The sequence below is a fragment of the Mizuhopecten yessoensis genome, unplaced genomic scaffold, assembly GCF_002113885.1.
Source record: "Mizuhopecten yessoensis strain PY_sf001 unplaced genomic scaffold, ASM211388v2 scaffold4611, whole genome shotgun sequence".
Taxonomy (NCBI): domain Eukaryota; kingdom Metazoa; phylum Mollusca; class Bivalvia; order Pectinida; family Pectinidae; genus Mizuhopecten; species Mizuhopecten yessoensis.
Window position 1 is genome coordinate 323,648 of NW_018405633.1, and position 17,206 is coordinate 340,853.

General features: G+C 37.5%; 1 protein-coding gene across 11 annotated transcripts in view; it reads right to left on the reverse strand.

Moving 5' to 3' along the window:
- The window catches only part of LOC110449431 (calcium-dependent secretion activator 1-like), a 101,271-nt gene that overhangs the window by 65,196 nt on the left and 18,869 nt on the right, over positions 1-17,206 (reverse strand). For all 11 annotated transcript variants that reach the window (XM_021496301.1, XM_021496298.1, XM_021496300.1 and 8 more), the window contains exons 2-3: positions 8,189-8,269; positions 1,924-2,081 (exon numbers count right to left, since the gene is read on the reverse strand). In XM_021496301.1, coding sequence (XP_021351976.1) covers positions 1,924-2,081; positions 8,189-8,269 — 239 coding nt within the window. The remainder of the gene's footprint in view (positions 1-1,923; positions 2,082-8,188; positions 8,270-17,206) is intronic.

Sequence of the window (17,206 nt, forward strand, 5' to 3'; positions counted from 1 at the left end):
AAAGCCCCAACATGTTTGTCCAACCACAAACAAACCTAAAATATACTGAAAATGATGTTATCACAAACATTTCTTCATTAAGCATTAAACAGCATTAAAATGTAGTGTCCTCAAAAACTGACCATCCTTAGAATATGTCAGATAAAACCTTATTTGGTCCTGTAAAAAAATCTCAACAACTTTGGTTAGACATTAGACAAAGAGGAAGACAACATCATAATTTATTTTTTGTTCCTGTAAAACCTTAATCAACTTCGTGTAAACTGAAAACTCTCCTTGTATTTTTTATCCCTTATTCCATATTGAACAATAGTTTGTAAATGGTGTCACTGGTTAACCGAGCAACACTCAGCCCTGGTAACCTAAGTGAGTTGTAAAACTAATCAAATCTCACTTTGCAGTTCAAAAGAGGCATCATCGAACCACTGCTCTGATCATTTACCCAAAGATTTCAACATGTTCATACAATAGTTTTGTAGCATTATGCTTCTATTTAATAAAAAAAAACATTTTCTTGAAGCAATCATTATTTCTAATTAAAAATACTTGGTTCGTATTTTATCCTTACTTTCCACATAAGAACTATCTTTTTCATCCTTACTTTCCCATTAAACTACCTATTTGAACAAGAAAGTGCTTAGAATATTAGCTGATTCATTGAATATACAACAAAAATCTACTGGAACCAGGAACAACACAGCCATGTTAAATGTGTGGACCTGGGACAAGCATGGGGGAGGTGGATGTTTTTTCATCAACTACTTTACTTATAGGTGTGATCCAAACTACACCAAGCTATCTTACTGGTGTGATCCAAACTCTACCCAGCTATCTTACTGGTGTGATCCTAACTCTACCCAGCTATCTTACTTGTGTGATCCAATCTTTACCCAGTTATCTTACTGGTGTGATCCAAACTCTACCCAGCTATCTTACTGGTGTGATCTATCTCTACCCAGCTATCTTACTGGTGTGATCCAAACTACACCCAGCTATCTTACTGGTGTGATCCAAACTACACCATGCTATCTTACTAGTGTGATCCTAACTCTACCCAGCTATCTTACTGGTGTGATCTATCTCTACCCAGCTATCTTACTGGTGTGATCTATCTCTACCCAGCTATCGTACTGGTGGGATCCAAACTACACCCAGCTATCTTACTGGTGTGATCCTACCTCTACCCAGCTATCTTACTGGTGTGATCCAACCTCCCCCCAGCTATCTTACTGGTGTGATCCTAACTCTTCCCAGCTATCTTACTGGTGTGATCCAAACTCTGCCCATCTATCTTACTGGTGTGATCCTAACTCTACCCAGCTATGTTACTGGTGTGATCTATCTCTACCCAGCTATCTTACTGGTGTGATCTATCTCTACCCAGCTATCGTACTGGTGGGATCCAAACTACACCCAGCTATCTTACTGGTGTGATCCAAACTCTTCCCAGCTATCTTACTGGTGTGATCCAAACTCTCCCCAGCAATCTTACTGATGTGATCCAAACTACACCCAGCTATCTTACTGGTGTGATCCTACCTCTACCCAGCTATCTTACTGGTGTGATCCAAACTACACCAAGCTATCTTACTGGTGTGATCCTAACTCTACCCAGCTGTCTTACTGGTGTGATCCAAACTACACCCAGCTATTTTACTGGTGTGATCCAAACTCTACCCATCTATCTTACTGGTGTGATCTATCTCTACCCAGCTATCGTACTGGTGGGATCCAAACTACACCCAGCTATCTTACTGGTGTGATCCTAACTCTACCGAGCTATCTTACTGGGGTGATCCAAACTCTACCCAGCTATCTTACTGGTTTTATCCTAACTCTACCCAGCTATCTTACTGGTGTGATCCAAACTCTACCCAGCTATCTGGATATCCCTAACAGCCTTCAACAAAACCTGACAATTACCTGTTGTAGCGTTTCAGTTTCTGTAGACGAGAGTCGGTGCTGCCCTTGCTGACTGGCAGGCTCTCCAGGTTCGCCATTAGCAGATTGATGGCCGATTTGAGTTCGTCAACGTACATACTCTCCATCTCCTTCACGACAAACTTGGGGTGCTTCCTCAACTGTAGGCAGAAAATGGGAAAATAATGTAAGTCTGTTGATGGTTGTTTCCTGGATTTAAAATGAATAAAGGTCAAAAGCTTGTGTGTCTATTCTTCTCATTTTTTTCTTTCTTCATTTTTTCATTTTTTTATGTAACGAACTTCACTTTGTTCAGTTCTTTCTGCTAATAATTTACAGAAATTTGAGAGATCAATGTTGTTGTTATTATTATTATGCAACATTTGATATAGTATTCCCAATAAGCTAAAATACGCCAATCTACTGAACTTAAGTTCAAGATGTGGTCAGGTTGCCATTTTGGGTTTTTATAATAATTAAAGTTCTTATTTTCATATAAATTTTCATTATGAAATATTCTACCTTCTGACGAGATCTCACATAAATTATCTCCCTTGGCTGTTACTTGTGTTTGTGTATGCACACAAGAACGCATGTTTTATAATAATATGGTGTCGCTATTTTACATGTCAAGGATATACTTTGTGTAGGTTCATTTTTTTTTCATTTTCTAAGGTGTTTGTTGATAAAATCCTCTCTCATTGGTAAGCTCTTTATCCAGGTAAACAGTACAGGTGTGTGTTCTGACAATGTTATATAACACTGATAGCTATACGTATGGATTTAAGTGCATATCGTTAACAGTTAAGAAACATTGTTTACAAATATATTCAAGAAGTTTTCAATAAGAAAGCAGTCATGTATAACAGTTAATGTCAATCTGCTTTCATAACAGTTTCAGATGGTAGGTTTATTCAAAGGCCTAGTACAACCCAAATGGACATATATATATAGATTTGTCTGCTCTGTCGGTTTTACTTCTTTGCTTATATATCTATTTAAGTGATACACATCCAACAAACATGTGTTGGCTACTGTTCCCAAAGTCGTTGTACACATGGAATATTCAGAGCGAGTGTTTTTCTCCTGCCCACACAACTCTTACAACCCAAATGGAGTATAAAATGGTCCGGGGTGGATGTTGCGGTATCTGTGCTGAAGCATTCAAGTGAGGTGGCACTATAAATGATGCTGTTGGAAGCACGGTCCCACTACAAACAGAACACATTACATCTCCGGCACACACTCAGGCATACACACATAGGGAAGTATACGACAGGTGGCATAGGACTAGTAGTTAGCGCCTGATAAGGCAGCTCCTGTGAATTCCTCAAAAATTGTATTGATTAATGTATATGCTAATTGCATTAATTGTATATCTATGTACTGTAAAACACTCTAGATTGGCTTATATCAGCTAGATAGAGCACTATATCAAATGTTGTATATATATACAGTATTCACGACAGGAGGCACAACACATCTCAATATTATAGATTGATCTTGCTAGCTAACGGTCAATAATTCCAACTAATGCCTAAAAGTAGCCTGCAGTGTACAAAACATAGACCCTCTATACCTAGTCCCTTCATATAGATTGTCAGCATTTGGTATTGAATTTTCTTCCAACTTTTCACAAGTAAAGTGTACTTTCTAAAACTGTTGGTCCATCAATCTTCAGTCCATGTAATATTTACATCAGACAACAAGGAAACTAAGCGTTACCTAGATCGGCTGTTCCATCATCTGTGAAGAGACGGCCGAAGCCAGCAATCTGAGGAAGTCCGGCTATGATATAGGGACATTGACATATAGCAGGGGGTACCGTAGACATGTAATACCATAGCTGTCTAGACAGGCCGAAGGCTTTTGTTACCATTACGACACCACATGACAGGGTTTAGACCATGGAATACAATATCTTCTCATATCACCCCACTTGACATCTGATCTACCGCACTATAAAACACATGCAAAGCCTCCAATTTTCACAAGAGAGATCCTATCACAAAGATGTATGTTCAATGTCCGATAGGATCCTGTGCCCAATGCCACAGTATCAGTGACCTTCCGCTGGTCACAAGCTAGAGTGCATTTGTCTCCAAGATATCTATGGAGAAAAATATTTCAGAAAGTCTATGAAAGAGAGCTCATTTTTTTATGTCCTAAACTCAATGGAAGTGATGCCTTTCTTGTATGTCCTAAACTCAACGAAAGTGAGGTTGTTCTCATATGTCCTAAACTCAATGGAAGTGAAGTTGTTTGTGTATGTTCTAAACTCAACGGAAGAGAGGTTATTCTTGTATGTCCTAAACTCAATGGAAGAGAGGTCATTTGTGTATGTCCTAAACCCTGCAGGTAGGGCATAAGAATTGTACCTGCTGCCCCCAATTGCATGATCGTAAGAGGCGACTAAATTTGGGACCTTATCTCTTCTCTCCTTTCTAAATAACTTTCTTCTTCCTAATGTCTCCCTTGACAATGCCTCACTTTTGGCCATTTGTTGAGCGTTCGCCCCTGTGAGGAAGGCTTTGGGTTCTGTCCCCTGGCCGAGACATACCAAAGTCTTTAAAAATGGTAGTTTCTACTCCTGCTTAACGCTCAGCAAATTAGGAGTGGGACGACTGGTTCGCCCGTTGTCAGTATAATGTGACCGGGTGGGGCGTCCTGCTGGGTGTCTTCGGCAGTATGTTTCAGTGGGGTAGCACTATAAAGTCGGCATCAGTTCCGCGCTATCACAAGGAGACAAACACGAACATATCGCAGCCTCCCAAAATACACACACATACACTACACGCATGCATCTTGCACACAGGGGAGGCCGTCCTTAAACGACCTTAGCTGTTAATAGGACGTTAAACAAAATCAAACAAACAAACAAACAAACAAACAAAAAATGTCCTAAACTCAATATAGGTGAAGTAATTCGTGTATGTCTTAAAATCAATATAGGTGAAGTAATTTGTGTATGTCTTAAAATCAATATAGGTGAAGTAATTCGTGTATGTCTTAAAATCAATAAAGGTAAAGTAATTCGTGTATGTCCTACACTCAATGGAAGTGAGCTAGGTTATTTTGTATGCCCTAAACTCAATAAAGAAGTAAGGTCATTACTCATAAAAAACTTTTGATTGTGTGATAAAAACAGTCCTAAAATTTGCTTACATTTGGAATGATATTGTAAAGTTATTGAGTTACAAGAGGCTACTTAAAGTGATTTTTTTTTTTTTGAATTATTTCATTAACATCATGTACAATGATATACACAAATTTATGATCAACAAGTTCTTAAAATTGTACATTTAGAACGAGCAAAAATTGGAGAGAGAAAAATTGCAAGTCATACACTTGTGGAAAATGAGATATGTTGTATATAGAGTGTTAATAGATTGTTGCTGATATCCCCCATCTGGTGCTGTATCACCTGAGCCAGCTGGTCACCTGGAGCTAACTGTAGCTGGGCAATGGGCAGTGAAGCGTGCACAGCGGTCAATTCTATCATCCTTATATATAATTCAGTGTATTGGAGAGATTGTCAGTATTCTCACTTCGTCCCTTTCCATAGCTGATTTTTTTCTCTCTACAATAGTGAATTACCACGTACTTTTGTGAAGTAAAGATATTTTCAATAAAGATCTTTATCTAGCGCATTAATGTTCATGATGCGTTATCATGTGTAGATTCCTGTTTTCAGTAATCCGAACACATATTTCTGCAGATACCTTATAACTACTGTATAGTTATTTAATTTTTTGGGGGCTAAGATTTTACAGTTTACCTAATCACTGCATGTGTTTACCTAGACTGCATAACTGTATTGGTGTTTCAATGTCATAAATCGCTAAACCTTTGTGGAAATTCATTTCAGTGATGGTGTCTTATTTCCCCAGATTTGAACTTGAGTGAAATTAAAAAAGATAAATACATATATATCTGTTGATTAAATGTTGTGAATGAAGATGCATGAAATATTTTAATTCATGAATTACTATTGATTGGAATTAACAGGAAAAATATATAAATTATTTACAATGCCATGCCAGTCATCCCAGGAGGCCTCTGATTAGCTAGTTATCTCCCCTTAAACGTCTTAATTAGAATTATCACTAATTAATAATTCATAACATCATTGCCATTACCAATACATGCCTTCTGGTGTACATTTTTAAATATGTCACCATTAGATCCTACATCCCAGTACATATTACAAAAAGAAATCTAGTTTTTTTAGAACTTTTTACATTTGACATTGTTCTAAATAGAAACTCATGGCATCTTCCTTTTTACACAAACTGAAAATATGGCATTTTTTCTCATTAGAGTTTGAAGGTGGAGTCAGTGAAGTAAGTTTTAGATGTTTGTTTTATTTTGCCACACAAATCTTCCCCTTTCAAAGTTGTATTAATCAGGGATGTACATGTCTGTTAGAGGTACTGGAACCCTGGCCTACTGCGGAATTCTATAGCATGTCACTCCTGTGTTGTTCACTGAACTATGACCTCATCAAACTCCCCTCTGAAAATCTGTATCTACCCAGGCCCCGTTTAGATTGCGACTTTGATTGCTGCAACTTAGCATGTATCAGCCTCCCAATTGGCATCTCGCAAACCAGTAAATGTGGAAAAAACAAAACTGACACAAGTTAAACCAAATCATTTAAAATCATCAAAATCAGGGATCAATCCAATCTATGTATAATACAGATGTACATCCCAGAAAATATCATAGACAACAATAGCTGTGATATCACAGATTACATTACCAGTGGGTAATTTGTTTTCATACCAATTTTCACATTTGACCATGTGTTAATGAAGGCATTGTTGTAGGTGCTCCGTTCCCTAACTCGGTATCAAGAGAATCAACATACTATCAAGATACCTCTAGTAAGCTTCATAATGACCATAGCTGTTAATAGGAAGTAAAATACCAACAAACCAAACCAATTGTATCCCCTAATATAAGTCCTAATGCCCTAACAGACAGTGCCAACTCTTGGATCAAAGATTCATGTCCGTATAAGGATGTTTATACCATTAATATTAACACTAGCTATCCAGTCATCCGCTCTGGTCAATAACTGACTAGATTGACCAATGGTCAGTGGGGACATACACTGACAACCACCTGTTACGTTACCAATTAAATCTCACACGTGTCAGTGACATCACAGACAGTAGTACAGCCCTAGGGCATATCATGTAACAAATCAAGACAATCAGACACAGAGGTCAATTAAAAGTACAACTAAAAGTCAATTAAAAGGACAACTAATTTATTTTACAACAATTGTGAAACAAGTTATATCAACTTCTATTAATCAGTCTAAATGTTGGCCGGTGTGTTAGCATGTAGGGGGTCTTAATGTGGGAGGAGACTCAATTACCCAGAGAAAACCCTCTACTTTTTCACGTCCGATTACGGAAATGAACCCCAGCCGTCTTGATGACAGCGAGTGCACTTTCCATTGCGCCACCCAACCACACTATACCTGCCACATCTTCCCACCTGAAATGAATATATTTGTTAAATCTTTCAACAAAATAAATTACAGGTCAATGTTCATGTTTTGACAGTTGTTATTACAAATGTACTATTCTGGCATCAGAAGTAAGTGAGCCCCGCATCTTATTGACTCCTTGTACTTTTTAAAGGTCTCCCTGTAAATCTGTTCCTTGTTTATATTTTGCTCCAATTTTATCTATTTTGTGCTCAAAGAATGGTTTTATTGACAGTTTGAACTATTGTTTTTATAACACTTCTGTATATTTTTAGCTATTGTATTCTTTTGGTGATTGTGATATATAGATGGTAGGCGTGTGAAAATGTGTTGTAATGAAGAGGTGAAAGTGTTCGGAATGATTGGTTTGTTTCGGATTTTATTTGTTTAACGTGCCTCCATGCATGTTATGCTTGTGTGTATGTGTGCATATATGTATGTGTGCAGGAGACAGGGTATGTTGGTGTGCTTGCCTCCTTGTGGTAGGGCAGATCTGATGCTGACTTTACAGTGCTATTTCACTGAAATACCATGCCGAAGGCACCATGCACAGCATCCTGTCTGGTCACATTATACTGACAACAGGTGAACCAGTTGTTGCTATTTCCCTAAATGCTGAACGTTAAGCAGGGAATAACAAATACCATTTTTGGTATGTCACGGGCCTGGGGACAGAACCCATGGCCTACCTCACCTGGGTGAACGCATGTGACAGAAACTCTAGTATCTATTGTGACTTAATTTTAAATGTTAGCTGTATATACGTACCCTTGACATCTGCTCCACCTGGTGGAGTCTCCCATCCAGTTCTCTCCGTACCTGGGATGCTTGTTCATCTGCACTGTCCAGCTGTAACAAAACACATTAGACTTTATAACATATCAAAATCTTCTATGAATCAAAGGTGAAATAGACATTGAAAATGAAACATTTGATTAAAATCATTGATAGGAAAGTTTTCTTTTTCCCCCAAAGTTAAAATCCCTGTGTTGACTTCACTGACGTTTTGAAATTAAAAAAATCCTTTATTATGGCACCGATCATTAAATATTCCAACCCAAATTAAGCTTTAGAAGGATATGCATTACCAGCAATTATTTATCTCACACATGATTTTAAATGCGTCAAGGTCGATTAAAATTTCACGTTCGGAAGGGATTGGGTCAGGAAAAGAATGGAAATAAGGCCTAGAAAAGTTCTTAAGTACAACATTTGCATTGTGGTCAATGTATTGTGAGATTGGTAGAGAAAACTGAATCCTGTCTGTGTAACACACTAATTTGTATTGAGATACAATATGGTGTACATATATCAACAATGAATGTTACAGGAGCAAAAGGCCAACAGGGCCTGTATTGCTCCCCTGGATGTAATAGCTATTCACAGCAAAATATATTCGTTAAAACTAACTTTGTAAACCCACAATTTGGACTTCACCTCTCAGCATCCATGGTATTGAAGGATAAAAGATGTTATTATCTTTTTGACAATTTTAGTCATTGTTGACGTTTTGACACTCAACAATATATTTTAGAACAAGATGCCCAGCAGGCTTTCCAGTCATGGCTCACCTGGCATTTTATTTATTTTCTTTTTGTGACCACTTCGGACCAGGTGAGCTAAAAACATTACCATAGCATACACATGTATCAAGACCCTAGATTTTTCAATTCTTAAGATGAAGCCAATAAGAAAAAGTTGGGGGACAGACTCCACACCATATTATCAGCTTAAACATCCTATGTTAATTAAGTAGCTGTCTAAGGAATAGGCTAGAAACCAATTATGAACACCATGCCAAAAAGATACTAATATTTCAAGCCTTTTTATGAACCCTATTCATTCATATTTCAGGAAACACTTGCCACAACCTTGTCTACGACACTACAGAGACCAGTGTATAGAAACGAGGTGAGTGCTGTTTATTGTAAGTACTGTACGTGAAGCCCCCAGATCAGTGGGTCATTGCTGGATAGATCTGTCTACACAAACAGACAGCTCCTGTAGAATGTCCGTCTCCTTATCTTTATGTACCAAAACAGAAATGAAAGGAAATTTGTATCTACATTTGATTAAGACACCAGCATTTATTGTTCTGGCTTTCTTCCACATATGATGCAGGCTTTTGCCTATTTATATTTATATATATATCAATGGGGCGGATCCCATTGGAATTAACTGGGAAGCATCTCTTCCCCATTTTTCTGAACATGTGCACTTTTCCCTGAACATAAGAGACCATTTCCTTTGAAGTTCCTCTTGATGCCAATATCAGTTTAGAGGAGCATTCCCTGATGGACGCAAGGATGCTGCACTATTGCGGGACCTTCACTGGCCTCCCAGGTCAGATGGTCTGAATATGTGGCAGAACGAAAGTTCTTCATGATACAATACAAGTTTTCACGATTCAATGAGTCTGGATCCGGAGGATTCCAATTAACCATGTGATGTTTACTATTACAGTATATATCCACAAGAAAAAGGAATATGATTAAAAAAGCTACATCAAACAGCAAAGAAACACAGAGGTATCAAGACTAGTTTATAATATCTGAATAAAGTATGAATGGTGGTGAAGGAAAATAGCCAAGAGTTGAGACACGCATTGATGGGTAAAGAAACAGGGAGGGGGTCAGGAAAGTTCTCATGGACAGGGATTTTCCAGGACCAACAAGGAAATTGGTAAAGAGGAGCTTCCAGGAAGGGGCAAGGAAACAAGGAGAGGGTTCAATCATGGAAGGGCAAGGGAACAAAGATAGAAGCCATTCATGGAAGGGCAAGAAAACAAGGAAAGAGGCCATTCATGGAAGGGCAAGGGAACCAGGAGAGAGGCCATTCATGGAAGGGCAAGAAAACAAGGAGAGAGGCCATTCATGGAAGGGCAAGGGAACCAGGAGAGAGGCCATTCATGGAAGGGCAAGGGAACAAGGAGAGAGGTCATTCATGGAATAGCAAGAAAACTGGGAAATTAGTTGATTGATGAAAGGAAAAGAAACTAAGTCAGAGGGAGAGTCAAGTAGAAAATAATAAAAGAGAATCTCCAAAATGCTTGATATGGTTTATCAATAGACTCCTAATCAACCTCACTTAACGGATAAATAAAATGGATGTGTTACCATCATCCTACTATGAAAATTAATCGTCTTCAAGATATGGCTAACAACTAGCATAAAACCGGGTATTGATGTTGGTTGATAAAATAGATACTGCAACACCCAGATTTGTGTGTTACACAAGCAATCATGAACAACACACATCAAACAGAGCTTCAGCTGGTCCTACACCATTCTGTTGTTTTTTGCCAGGACCACGTCGATAACTAAAGAGAAGCAATGACATAAAACTAACGAAAAAGACGTTTAATACTGATACTGTAGCGTTATATTGCATGACTTGGTGAAATCACAATAAAACCAGCCAATCAATACTAAGCATATGGACAGAAATCACTTCCTCCAGCGTCTAGTTATTTTAAGATGAACCAGACACGTATCATGACTTATTCATTAAACCTTAATCTATAAAACCTACCAAATATGATTGATGTATGCAAAATTAAGAGATTCTGTATGTACATCTGGAATTTTTAACAAGTTCCGCTGATCGTGATTTCCTTCGTTTTGGTATCCCTGCCCTTTTGTGGATTGACAAATGCATGATTGATGGGAAGATGGCGTGAGATGGGATATGTGGTGCAGTAATGGCATCACCATGGTGATGAATAAAGCAAACTTAACATTCTTCTAAAACCCTATATCCGAGTCTAATGCATCTCCAATCCCACCGCCATACAAAATACATTTCTCCATCTCGCTACAATAAATATTTTTACATTTCAAAATAAACCTTTTTAAACGGCAACTTCTCTCGTTACAAACATTGCATCGTAATTCTTTTGGGTCGTAAAGAGAATATGGTTCTTGCATCGACCCATTGGTCAAGTCGTCAAAGCGAAATTGATATGATCGAACAATTGCAGAACTTAAGACATACAAATTTATGACTTTTTTAAGACATACAAATTTATGTCTTTTTTACCAGTTGCTCAATTTATACATTAACAGGAATTAAGTAAACAGCATCCAACACCCCAGGGAGATACATCACTGATAGTAAAGGCTTTACATCTGTATTCAATACCACAATATAAGTTTTATTATATATACACAATAACACTCCTATTTTTATTTTCCTTCATTATTTTCCATTACTTACATGAACATCAATATTCCCCCATCTCCGTAAGCTCTTCCACCTCTTGTTTTTATATTTAACTCTACATTCTATTTCTTAAATCGTGACACCCACTATTACTAAAAATTTCTACCCTTCCCACTTATACACAGACACTTTCAGCCCCAAACCGGATCATAAAACTCCTCTCACTTACACCAAGGACACTGTTGACATTTTACCCTCACCCCACTCCTTATCTGTCCTATTTACACTGATGATACTTTCACCCCTACCCTAAACACTACACCCCCTCCCAATCACCTGTAATTTAAGAATTAAATCTGTACACTCCCCCAACACTCAGCCATCAGCTGTGTTTAACCGCTCACTCGAGATTTGTCACAGAGAGTGATACAGTGACATTTATAGGGCAAAGCCTTCAGGATGACAAAAGGCTTTCATCAATACACTTATTAGCACACCTAGCCTTATCGTTTCGTTGTGGTTTCCGTAATAGTAGATAATGCTCTCTACCATAGTTGTCATTGCTGCCACACAAACTCTTACACCTACTACCCATTATTTGTCAGGAGACAAGCTGATCCAATTGTCAATTACAGTTAAACCAATGATCACTTACAATGAAACTCAAGATCACTTACAAATAAACTCACGATCACTTACAGATAAACCCATGATCATTAACAGATAAACCCATGATCACTTAGAGATAAACCCATGATCATTAACAGATAAACCCATGATCGATCCTTACAGATAAACTCACGATCACTTACAGGTAAACCCATGATGGTCACTTACAGATAAATCCATGATCACTTACAGATTAACCCATGATCACTTAGAGAAAAATCAATGATCACTTACAGATAAACCCATGATCATTAACAGATAAATCCATGATCACTTACAGATAAATCCATGATCACTTAGAGATAAATCCATGATCACTTACAGATAAACCCATGGTCATTAACAGATAAACCCATGATCACTTACAGATAAACCCATGATCTTTTACCGATAAACCCATGATCTTTTACCGATAAACCCACAATTTCTTTCAGTTAAACGATCGATATTTAGAGTGAAACCCACGATGACTTACAGTGAAATCCACTTTCTTAAATCACAGTGAAACTTATAATCACAGTGAAATACCTTCTTCCATACTCGCAGTATTCATAGGGACTAACCAATAATTGACTCTATTTATTTATTTTTACTCACCAACAGCAGGAAATGGAAAAATAAACTCAACTCTAAACAGCACCACGCATATGTATTGTATGTGTAAAAGATAATGAATGAATTCAAGGATAAGTTTCTTGGGAGGAAAAAATACATTTATTTACATAATACTTTGGCCATTTCCTGTGAATCTATCATCTTCAGGGTAGTTGGTGCATAGGGACATGTAATCCTTTCTTGTGTCCCTAATCCCCACCCTCAGTGCTTTTGTGTTTTGTCATCTCTTCTTCAAAATGTATATGCATATTCATGCCGGAGCTTGTCCTAATGATACCATCACCATGCCCATACATTGACAGACGATCCTATCTAGAATTTTCCTTTGCATGTATAAATTATATATACTTCACCAGTTCTGGAAATGACACCATCCCCTACATTTTCTACAGATGACAGGCCACTAGGGCTTATTAACGGTGAAATATATTGGTGAGCTTATATACCTTATAAGGAGGCTCAACTACAAACACCAACATATATATAAATATTCCCAACATGCTCAAGGCGATAACCTTGAGCTGATATACCCAAGAAACTTTAAATCATATCACATATAATAGGCAACAAATATGTTTAATAAATGAATTATCACTTTGAAAATGTTGCGAAAAATGTATTGTGCTCATATACCACAAAGGCAATCAACCTGATCATAGCAAAGAATTGATTGCCCAACTCTGCTAATTGTTAAGAGCTTTAGAACCTTTGAGACATGGAGGTCAATTGGATTCAATGATAACTTGATAATGGAAACAAATAAACATGTACTCGGATTAAGAATGATCAACATCAGAAAAAAAACATTGTGAAAATACCAGTACCTATCACTTAGAGAAATAGAATGAGAAACGTTTTAGTTGATGAGTCAGGAGCTGTTGTGGCTTGATAGAAGCTAGTCCTGGATTCAAATCAATCATGATATATAATTTATATTCTAAACATGTATGCCGTCGTCCATATCAGGGTCGAGTCCTGTGAATATGTACCGAAGTGGAAAAAATAGTAAAACGGCTGAACCATTCACACTGGGATTAATACTGTAATATCAACAGTACGTGACCGACATTTTAAGTCCATTTACAATGTAATACGACAATATCAATTCCTATACCGTGGCACACCCCAGACAGGAAGTTTAATACAGTTAACAGCAATATTTACGTAAGTTATAAATTATCAGAAAGTTTTATAGAAAGGAGTGCAAACTTACTGGACGCTGTGAGCATATCAATGTGAATCTGTCTCGACCAAAGAACTATCAATCAGATGACCAAGAAAACGTCAAAATGAGTTATATGGCTTTAATCCAAAAGTTGACTAGTGTCGACACATTAGATCTGATTAGTTCTGATGACGACACATCTAATGTGCGACACTAGTCAACTTTTGGAATAAAGCCGTGTAACTCAGTTTGAAGCTGTCCCGGTCATCTGTTTGATTGATACCTCTATATTTACGGCCAGACTCGTGTAATTCCTTATGGAATCAGCCAGCTGGGTACCACATGTACAGATCTTTACAGAACTTTGTGCACAAACGTTTGTCTCCCACTCCCCATATTCAACCCTCTAAATATAGATACTGGAAATTACTGTAACAGTATTTGTGGTTATTGTCACTTTTTGACTCAAAATATTATTTGTGGTGGCTTAATACGGGCAGTATGGTAATGTTGTAATGTTGCACTGTTGCAATATTATAGTATGTAAGTGTCAAACTGTGAACATGTATCGTCTTCCATCTAAACAGTGTCTCGGTTGCTGTATAATTTAGGAAAATAAGAATGATCGTAGAGTATTACAAAATTCTGAAAAAAATAGCCATAACAGGCCGTTTTTTCTTCTTTTAAGTTTGGTAAATTAAGGTGAAAGGATTTGGGAACACACAGATCAGAAAAATATCAGGAGATTATAACGGATAAGGTGATTATTGGGTAAAATTTAATACAGCATTTGTTCATATCACCATTGAAGAAAGACAATGAAAGTTTTCCTCGGGAACTTGAATGTAGGTCGAAATGAACCCCATGACGCAGTAGATAGGACTGAACTCTTTTATATTGAGATACAAAAGATCTGTGCTTAGTTGCTGAATATGCAGACTAAAATTATGGAAACTATTACTGAAATCAAAGTACTTAACTTCAGCTGTAATTATATTTTAGTGCTTAATGTACCAATTTTAAAGCGCTAGTGATGCATTATGACTCTCTCTCCCGAGGGTACTGTTCTGAGAAAGTTGTCTGATGAGGTGAGGAATAATGACCCCTGACAACACTCTAGGAGGAAAGTTTCCGTGGCAATGGGAGGATATTGAACTATACCAAAATAGAACATAGGTAAGAGTTAGCCAATTATTTTTAAATATATCATCATATAATAACAGCTATTAAAGTTTTCATTATATTCCTTGATGTTATAGATGGCTGTTTAAACACGACAGATGTAAATTGATTTTTTTTGTTGAGAGTGCTAATACCAGAATATCTTTAGCAGAATATTTTAGTCCTAGTCGAAGGGGTAGCGACAAACTAATACTGGTCACAAAGCTACCCTGCCTACATCTGGTTCAAAGCCCAATGCGCTGACCAGTCTGAGTCGAAGGGGTAGCGACAAATAAATCCTCGTCACATAGCTCCCCTGCCTACATCTGGTTCAAAGCCCAATGCGCCGACCAGTCTGAGTCGAAGGGGTAGCGACAAATAAATCCTCGTCACATAGCTCCCCTGCCTACATCTGGTTCAAAGCCCAATGCGCTGACCAGTCTTAGTCGAAGGGGTAGCGACAAATAAATACTCGTCACAAAGCTACCCTGCCTACATCTGGTTCAAAGCCCAATGTGCTGACCAGTCTGGGTCGAAGGGGTAGTGACAAATAAATACTCTCATATATAAGGTGCTATTCCTCCTTAGGCTTAGGTTTGCAATGCAATACGAACATGTAGTAATCTGTTGCAACAAAGTTTGCGCAGCTACAGTTATATCAGTGCACCTATATGCAGTATCTGTCGCAGGATAACCGGCACAAATACAATAGCATATACCCAGTCGATCAATCAAGTTTTGTGGTAATCTGTCGCTGCTAAGTCCGCACAGCCACAAATAATCTGCGAACAATTGGTAGTAATTGGTGCGACTTTGTCTGCACCGCTACAAACTCACTGTCTAAACTGAGAGGAATGGTACTACCCAAATGCTAGTGTTAAGTTGAGTCTACCCCACATGCCAAATCTTTTTATTTTATTATGATGCATTTTGATATGTAAATGTTGTATGTTGTGTGATATGTTGTGATGATCAGCGAAGATGTAGATATAATTAAATGTTGTACATAACTATATATGTCTATTGTTTGTTCAATTTAAATGGCTGTTTAAACACGACAGATGTAAATTGAAATTTTTTGTTGAGAGTGCTTATACCAGAATATTATATCTTTAGCAGACTATTTTGAGTATTATGTTAGCATGTCTTGTTTTTGTACAGCTTTAGCCAATGCAATGCTTGTAAACAATTCTCACCTTGACAGTAAATCAATCAGATCACGGACTAGGAGGAATTTCACGGTGATCAAAGTCAACTTGAACCTAAACTAACCTCTACATCCTGCTCATGTTAGTATTGGTCACAGAAAACTGTCCAGATAAACTGCTTGATTGGATTATATCTAATGCTGCAAAATCTATTCTTGTCCACAGGACAGATATTCTCAATTTTTACGATATTCTCAATTGTTTTCCTAGCTGATGGATCTGCAAAGCTTAACTGCATCACATTCGAATGACTTAAGTGCAAACATGAATGATGTGTTTCAAAGCTGATCTGTCAGAAATTTAAATAGCAGACAATATATCTTGATTACATTTATGTGATATAGACAGAGAAATCTAAGCTGTCGATCTGGATAAGGTTTTTGAATATCCAGTACTCTGCAAAGTCTGGGTCATTGCATAAAGAATTTCTTCTTCAGATTGATATTCATCTGTCTACAACACAGAGGGATAAAATATTATATCCCTCTATTAGTAAACTTTGGATCCCTGGAGTGTGCACACTGTTGTAGCCAGACAAATGTATTCTTTCAGCAACATTTAAGAAACTTCACAGCTTTAAACCTTAAACTCTCAATGCCAAGACATATGCAATCCAAAACATTGAGAAATTTGTCTTAAATTCATGAAATATTTGCTCAAGTCCTTTTCTGTAGAGGTCTTCTATAAGAATTGTACATTGCACGGCATTTTGCATAATTGTCATACTAAGAATTGTAATTGTTGAAAATCCTGGAAGTCTAAATGCACAGCAACAAAATGAGGGATGAGTACCTTGATAAGGGAAGT